Source organism: Trichosurus vulpecula, chromosome 2 (genome assembly GCF_011100635.1).
Source record: "Trichosurus vulpecula isolate mTriVul1 chromosome 2, mTriVul1.pri, whole genome shotgun sequence".
Classification (NCBI taxonomy): domain Eukaryota; kingdom Metazoa; phylum Chordata; class Mammalia; order Diprotodontia; family Phalangeridae; genus Trichosurus; species Trichosurus vulpecula.
In genome coordinates this window covers 87,406,503-87,415,112 of record NC_050574.1, presented here as the reverse complement: position 1 = coordinate 87,415,112, position 8,610 = coordinate 87,406,503, and the positions used below count along the sequence as shown (strand labels likewise).

At 39.5% G+C, this 8,610-nt stretch overlaps 1 protein-coding gene across 1 annotated transcript; it reads left to right on the top strand.

Moving 5' to 3' along the window:
- Positions 1-445: 445 nt before the first annotated feature.
- On the top strand, positions 446-1,507 carry LOC118836638 (olfactory receptor 52I1-like). The gene has a single exon (XM_036743876.1). It carries the CDS (start codon positions 458-460, stop codon positions 1,505-1,507), a length of 1,050 nt encoding a protein of 349 aa, XP_036599771.1. The 5' UTR covers positions 446-457.
- The last annotated feature ends 7,103 nt before the right edge of the window (positions 1,508-8,610 follow it).

Here is an 8,610-nt window from a genome sequence, read left to right as displayed (position 1 = left end):
TATAGAGGTTGTCTTTCCCAAGTTGACTATGTGAGAGGAAAATAAAAAAGAGGTAAGGCAAGAGGAAAGAGAGAAGGATGAGAGAAAGATAGAGACAAGGACAGAGATAGAGAGACAGTGAGACAGAGTTGCAAAGATAAAAACTGAGGACAAAAATTAACAAACTCTGGTCAAATACATATATCCAACTTAAAAACCTCAGGACTATGTGAGAGATAGTATTCCTTTATTGCCTTTATGGGTTAATGGTCATCTATATGCCCTACTTGAAGAAGAAATACCAGAGCAATCAAATAGAAATAGGGCAGTGTCTCCTGGATATGTAAGAGAAACATATGTCATTCAAAAACTACATTTAGACTTTGGTCAGCCATTAAAATTAGTAGCCTAGGATCCTTGGTCTCCAATCTCTGATCACTTTTATGGCTTTGTTTGCAGGGAAGAAGTCTCCCCTGTGATGTTGGGCTCTCCATCCAACCACACATCATTTAACACAGCTACTTTCATTCTTCTGGGTGTCCCAGAGCTGGAAGCTGCTCACCTTTGGCTGGCAGTCCCACTGAGTGCCATGTACTCTATAGCTCTATTAGGAAACATTATCATTGTGACTGTGATATGGACAGACAGTGCCCTGCATGAGCCCATGTATCATTTTCTATGTGGCCTGGCTGCTGTGGACATTGTCATGTCAACATCAGTGATCCCCAAGATGTTGAACATCTTCTGGTCAGGCAATGGCATCATTGGCTTTGCTGCCTGTTTCACCCAGATGTACATCGTCCATGCCACCACAGCGACAGAAACAGGGTTACTCCTGGCCATGGCCTTTGACCGCTATATAGCCATCTGTAAACCTCTGCACTATCAAACCATCCTCACACCACAGACCATGATAGGGATGGGCATGGCCATCATAGCAAGAGCTATCATAGCTATGACTCCAATGACCTGGATGGTAGTCCATCTGCCATACTGTGCCTCCCATGTGATCCCCCATTCGTACTGTGAACACATGGCTGTGGCCAAGTTGGCATGTGCTGATCACATGCCCAGCAGTCTTTATAGCTTGATTGTTTCCTTCATCATTGTAGGGATTGATGTTATCCTCATTGCTGTTTCCTATAGTCTGATCCTCCAGGCTGTGTTCAGGCTCCCCTCTCAAGAGGCCCGAGTCAAAGCACTCAGCACATGTGGTTCACATGTATGTGTCATGGTCCTCTTCTACTTGCCAGGCATTTTGTCCATCTACATGGCCTGGTTAGGGCAGCATGTAGTGCCCTTGCACACCCAGGTTCTGCTGGCTGATTTCTACCTAGTCATCCCTCCTATGCTGAACCCTCTTATCTATGGCCTAAAGACAAAGAGTATCAGGGAGCGAGTATGGAAGGCAGTGACTACCAGCCTCCCTGGCCGTGTTTGCCAAAACTCAGCAAAAGAGAAAAGACCTACTCAAGTGTTTGCAATGGAACACAGTGAATCCAGATGTGGGGCGCAGGTTCAGAAGTAAGTGGCATACTGAAATGTTGTCTTTATGTCTATCATTCATTCCTGGCAGGACTGGTCTCACATTGGGGATTGTGTAGAACTCTTCAAACTATAGTGGCCGTAACCTAAATTGTTTCCAAACTTATCATCACATTTCTAACACTCTGGCTTTTATATTTCTTATCTTGTGTCTTCAATTACAAAGTATTTGTAGAGTTTATTGGTCAGTCAGTAAATCAACAAGTAATTATTGCAACTTCAGTGTGCAAAGCCCTATGTTAACCAATGGGGATACAACTAAAGGCAAAGTTATGAACTTGCCTCTCAAGCAGTTGTGATAGTAAGGTGGGACTTTTTGCTGTTGACCTTTAATGATTCTGGCCTTTGTTTGAATGGGGCAGATAAAGTGGGATGTTTTTGCATTTCTCAGCACTGAGGCAATTGGGAGTCATTGATTTGTATCTGATGTGATACTGGAGGTGGGGAACATTTCCATGCCCAGTCTGGGTGAGGTCAGGGACCTTGGGCCCCTGAAAAGGATATATAAGCACAGAGGATGCTGTTCTCTCTTGGAGCTCTGAGTCACAGCAGGAGTGGCACGTGACTCTGGGCCAGCTGTTGTAATGAGCACCCTGGCTGAACACTCAGATGTTAATAACTACGAATTGTATTTGGTTTGTTATTCAGGGTGTTGTTTTTTTCCCCTGGACTAAGTAAATGATATTTATATGCTGCATTAAAGTAAGATTGTTAGCCCCTCAACATTGCTTTCCTTAGTAAAGCAGAACAAAAGGACCTGGGCTTGCAGTGTTCTGTGAGCTGGTTGTTGTTGGTTTTACATCCCGACAGCAGCTGCTGGCCAGATTGTTGAAACAGCAGTTTAAACTTTAATAGAAGACATGTCAAGGGTGTAAGGTATATATAGAGAAAATGGAATCTAATCACAGAAAGAGAGGCAGTAGCAGTTCAGGGAATTGACAAAGGCTTCCTATAGAAGGCAGGATTTCAGGTGAAACTTAGAAGTAGCCACATCTTGAAGTCATTTTATTCTTCCCATAGCCACTGATATAACACATTAAAATATCGATCCCCTTGAGAGGGGATTTCATTTAGCTAATCATTGTCCATTTTCTCAATTGTATTGTTTTGTGTCCTACATATATTACACCTGTGGATGCTTGGAGTCCCTCATAGAGAAATAATAGGTGGAAATATAAAATAATCATTTTGCAATTTGTCAAGGAACAAAACTGTTCTCCAGGACTAAGTCATCTTCCTCAGTGTCATGCATTGGGCTTCATTGAGTACTGATGACATAATATCTCCATTTACACACTTTCTTTTGTTAACACTTGTGACAGCTTTTCAATCTATTACAAAATATTTAGAGTACTTATAAAAAATACAAGTCTTTGAACCAACAAAGGCTATGAAACTATAAAGGACCTATAGATGTACTTGGCAATAATAGAATCTTCAGAACATAGAATATTAGAGCTAGAAAGGAACTTAATAATTATTTATCCCAATTTTTTCTTGACCAGGAATCTTTTCTGATACAAGAGTTTTTAACTTATGTGTGTGTAGCGGGGGTGGGAGGGTGTATATGTTTTGGCATTCTGGTAAAACCTAGGGACCTTTTCTTAAAATAATATTTTTGAAAAACACATAACTGATGGAATTGCTAAATTTCAGTTAGATATAAATGATAATAAACTTGGAATTTTCTTGTTCACAAGAATAGTGATTGTTTGAAGAAATCTGTTGCCTCAGAACAATAAGAAAAGCTACCCATTTAAAAACTTATCCCAAATAATCCTTTTGGTCCCCTACTGCTCATCCTCTTTGAGAGGCTAAGGAGGGGCTGGAAGTGGAAATTAAAAAGGGGAGTATTGACTCCTAAACTGACATGGATCCACAAGGAAGCATTTTTTTTACCACCTTGAGTTGTATCCTGCCCGATTGTTTCAATAAATAAAATGATTGACTGTAAGGAGTGAAGTATTCTATGAATGATGACGGTCATGACAATGAAAGGAAGATTCTAGATAATGAAGATTCAAAGAATAGATAGAAGAGAAAATCTGTATTTTTTGTTAATTGGTGGTATATTTCAGATCATAGATTTAACTCTCCATGACACCTGATACCAATTCATTTCCTCCTAACCTTAAGAGAGTTCACACACTGAGAGAAAGGAATAGGCTGCTCCTACATAGTTGTGAAGCCATCTCATGACAAAAAATAATGTGCACACATGATGCCCTTTGTTAATTAATTCATTTATTTTTATATATATTTTTAAAAATATTTTTAGTTTTCAGCGTTGATTTCCACAAGATTTGGAATTACAAATTTTCTCCCCATTTCTACCCTTCCCCCTCCAAGATGGCATATATTCTGATTGCCCCATTCCCAAGTCAGCCCTCCCTTCTGTCACCCCACTCCCCCACATCCCCTTTTCCCTTACTTTCTTGTAGCACAAGATAGATTTCTATGCCCCATTGCCTGTATATCTTATTTCCTAGTTGCATGCAAAAACAACTTTTTTTGAACATCTGCTTTTAAAACTTGGAGTTCCAAATTCTCTCCCCTATTCCCTCCCCACCCACCCACCCTAAGAAGACAAGCAATTGAACATAGGTCACATGTGTATCATTATGTAAAACCCTTCCACAATACTCATGTTGCAAAATACTAACTATATTTTGCTCCCTGCTATCCAGTCCCCCTTTATTGAATTTTCTCCCTTGACCCTGTCCCTTTTCGAAAGTGTATATTTTTGATTACCTCCTCCCCCTATGTGCCCTCCCTTCTACCTTCCCACCTTTTTATCCCCTTCCTCCTTCTTTCCTGTGGGGTAAGATACTCAGTTGAGTGTGTTTATTATTCCCTCCTCAGGTCAAATCCGAGGAGAGCAAGATTCACTCATTCCCCCTCACCTGCCCCCTCTTCCCTTCCAATGAACTGCTTTTTCTTGCCACTTTTATGTGAGATAATTTACCCCATTCTATTTCTCCTTTTCTCTCTCTCTCATCCCTTAATTTGATTATATATATAGATATATATGTATATATATATATCTATATATTCCCTTCAGCTACCCTAACACTGAGTACTGAGGTCTCATGAATTACACACATCATCTGTCCATGTAGAAATGTAAACAAAACAGTTCATCTTTGGTATGTCCCTTATGATTTCTCTTTCTTTTTTACCTTTTCATGCTTCTCTTGAGTCTTGTGTTTGAAAGTCATATTTTCTATTCAGCTCTGTACTTTTCACTAAGAAAGCTTGAAAGTCCTCTGTTTTATTGAAAATCCATATTTTGCCTTGGAGCATTATACTCAGTTTTGCTGGGTAGGTGATTCTTGGTTTTAATCCTAGCTCCATTGACCTCCGAAATATCATATTCCGAGCCTTTCAATCCCCTAATGTAGAAGCTGCTAGATCTTGTGTTATCCTGGTTGTGTTTCCACAACTCTCAAATTGTTTCTTTCTGATTGCTTGCAGTATTTTCTCCTTGATCTGGGAGCTCTGGAGTTTGGCGACAATATTCCTAGGAGTTTTCTTTTTGGGATCTTTTTCAGGAGGCAATTGGTGGATTTTTTCAATTTCTATTTTACCCTCTGTCTCTAGAATATCAGGGCAGTTCTCCTTGATAATTTCTTGAAAGATGATATCTAGGCTCTTTTTGTGATCATGGCTTTCAGGTAGTCCAATAATTTTTAAATTATCTCTGGATCTATTTTCTAGGTCAGGATCGCGAACTCCTTTCACTCTGTCCCTGCAGCTTTTCTCACTAACCTTCTCTGTTGTCTTTGGCGTTTGTGGGTTGTGAAGTCTGGTAACTACCACAGCTCACTTATTCAGAGCACTACACCTGTTCTGCCCGACTCCCACTCTGGTTGGTCCTGGCATAGCCCACGCTGGGCTATGCTCCACTCCACTCCCAGCTCCGTGGGATAGACCCTTCCCAGCAACCATCCAGGATGTCCTGGGCTGGAGCCCTGCTACCCTTTGCTATTTTGTATGTTCTGCAGCTCTAGAATTTGTTCAGAGCCATTTTTATAGGCGTTTGGAGGGACCTGAGGGGAGCTTAAGCAAGTCCCTGCTTTCCAGCTGCCATCTTGGCTCTGCGCCCCCCCCCCCCAATTAATTAATTTATTATGTGAGAGCTCACTGTCAGAAAGCAGGGCATTGAGCTAGATCTGGGTAGCTCTGGTAGTGCCACTATTTCACATGCCTCAACTCATGCCATCTAGAAGACATTACATTAACATCATAGTAACAAATCATTCTCTTCTTGAACACAAAAATGCAGTTCAGACTTGCATTTTAGGTACCTTATATGGCTGCTGGATGGGGTGTGAATTGGGGAGTGGAGAGACTAAAAGTGTCAAAAACAGGTAGAATTTCATTATGATAGACCAGCTGACCACTGAGGAAGGCCTAAATCTGGGTACTCTCCATTGTAATGGAGATAATATTATGAATGATGGAAATATTGTGGAGTTAGGATCAAGGGAACTTTTAATTAATTGACTTTCCTTTCTTTCTCATCTCCTATATCCAATGATGACTGAGGCTTCAACTTTGGCTAATTAGGAGAACATGGTACTAAAGTAAAAGGGAAGGTGGGAGAAAGAGCCTGTTTTCTGCAGAAAATATACAGTTTCTAAAATTTTGAATTTAAGGTGCTTGTAAAACATTCTTTTATTCAACAAACATTTATTAGTTGCCTATACTCTATACCTTTAAAGTGTGGGTATCCCCTAAAGTGCTCTCATTGGCTGCCTTCTTTCTATATACATCCTCCCTTGATGATTCATTCCACTATTCAGTTACTACTTTCATGCAAATTACTTTCATATCCTTCATCCATCAACTTTTCCCTAGGACTACATTCTCTAGTCCTAGTCACAGGATTCAGGGCATAGATATAAATACAGACATTTGGATGTCCCCAAAATCAAGATGTTCTGATCAGAAGCCTTCAAATTCTCCTCAGAACCTGCCTTCCTTACTTCCCCATCCTATTGAATGCATCAGAATACTTCTATCAGCCAATTGTCATAAGCTCAGTTTCATCTTGGACATTTCTCTGTCCCTCACCTAAGACATTAAAAAGGTTCTTTTTAGATACATAGATAAGTTGAGATGTAGTTCCTACCATCCTGCAAAGTGCTATTTAAACCTTGAGTGGGAAGGGATCAGAGAAGACTTCGTGGAGAGGGTGAGGAGCCTTGGAGAATATGTAGGAAATGAAGGTGAGGGGGTGACCCTTTTTGAATAGATAGGGGAGGAGAAATCTCTAACCTCCAATCAGAGACAGTGAGGTACAGAGAGTTTTGACAAGGCAATACTAATTATCATCCTTTTATTTTAAGTTAATCATTTCTATTTAATATTATGATTGGTATACATTATCTTCAAATCATTTTCCTTATTTTTCTCATTTCATTTAAGTTTTTCTGTTTCCTTCAATTCTTTCTATTTGTTGTCATCATGAATGAAATATATTACATTACATAGTAGCAAATAAGTGCTTCATAAATGCTTGTTGGTAGATGGATTGATCTGGAATAATTTATTCAGCCAGGCTTCAATCATTGGACAAATGGTTTGCTTCTATTTTTTTTTCTATTCCACCTAGTGATTCTACAAATAACTTTTATACAGATAGGTCCTTTCTTCTCCTCCCCTGTCAAATAATCTCTTTGCTATAGACTTTCAAGGTATGAATAATTTCACATCATGAGAAATTCTAAACTCCTTTCCAAAATAATCAGACCAATTCACAGCCCTGCCAACAGTGAATTGTCATTTCTGTTACCTCACAGTGCCATCTACACATAATTTTTCCATTTAGAGAGAACTTAATCTGATGATAAGAAGACTTGGATTTAATTTCTGCCCCTGACACATGCTGATTTGTGTATCTGCACTTGATTTCCATTAATTCAAACTAAAGTTTGGATAAAAAATACAATACCTAAATGTCAATCTGGTCTCCAATCCCAATGACCTACCCATTCCTTCTGACCAAATAGAAAGTAGATCCATATAAACACCCAAAGAGAGGATGGATAATTGACTCCCTTTTTTACTTAGGAAGGAGAATCACATATGCACAAATAGAAGGGGAAAAGGAGAGTGAATATCCCAGAAGCGTCTCAGATTTCTTCCATTTCTTCTACACAATGTTGGTACATGTGTATTTCTGTGTGCATGCACATGTGTGGGCATATGCACACATGCATGTGTGTATTATATACCTACACACATGCACATGTATGTAAAACATGCATACATAATGTGTGTAACAATGTTGAGGAGAAGGAAAATAAAATTAAACTGAACCCCATGGTACAATTTTTTCTTGGTTCTCCTACATATCTGATCTTTCCTCAGTCTAGTTTGCTGGATCAACATTGAGTACAACCCTGACTATGACTTCCCCAAAACTCTGTTCTGGGCCCCTTTCTATTTTCTCTCCATACTCTCTCAGTGACCTCATCATCTTCCATGGGTTAAATTGTCATCTTTCTGCAGATGACTCCCAGATGTCTATAGCTAGCTTTTAGCTTCTCTTGAGGTCCAATTCCACATCACCAATTATCTGTTTAAACATTTCAAACTGGGAATCTCAAAGACAATTTAAACTCAGCAAGTCCAAAACAGAACTCGTCTTTTCCCCTGATCCCTACCCTATAATGAAGTTCCTATTTTACTTGAAGGCAACACCATCCTGCCAGTCATGAAGGTTTGCAGCCTCGTTCTCTCTTATCTCGCATATCCAAATAGATGTCGTCTTTTGTACTCTATCCGTATAATGATTATAAATAATAGCTAGCCTTCATCTAGCAATTTATCATTTGCAAAGTACTTTACATATGTTATGTTACTTGATCCTCACAACTACTCTTGAAGGTATGCACTATTATTATCTCAGTTTTACAAATGAGGAAATGGAAGCAGAGAAAAGTGAAGTAACTTGTCATGGGTCACATGGTAAGTAAGTGTCGGAAGCCAAATTTGAACTCAGATCTTCCTTATTACATATTCAAATCTCTAGTACTACCCTACCTCTGCTACATTATCATTCCAATCTCTCCCCTTCTC

What these genes read in the sequence shown, in the direction of transcription:
- LOC118836638 (XM_036743876.1), top strand. Translation starts at nt 458, where the DNA reads ATGTTGGGCTCTCCATCCAACCACACATCATTTAACACAGCTACTTTC.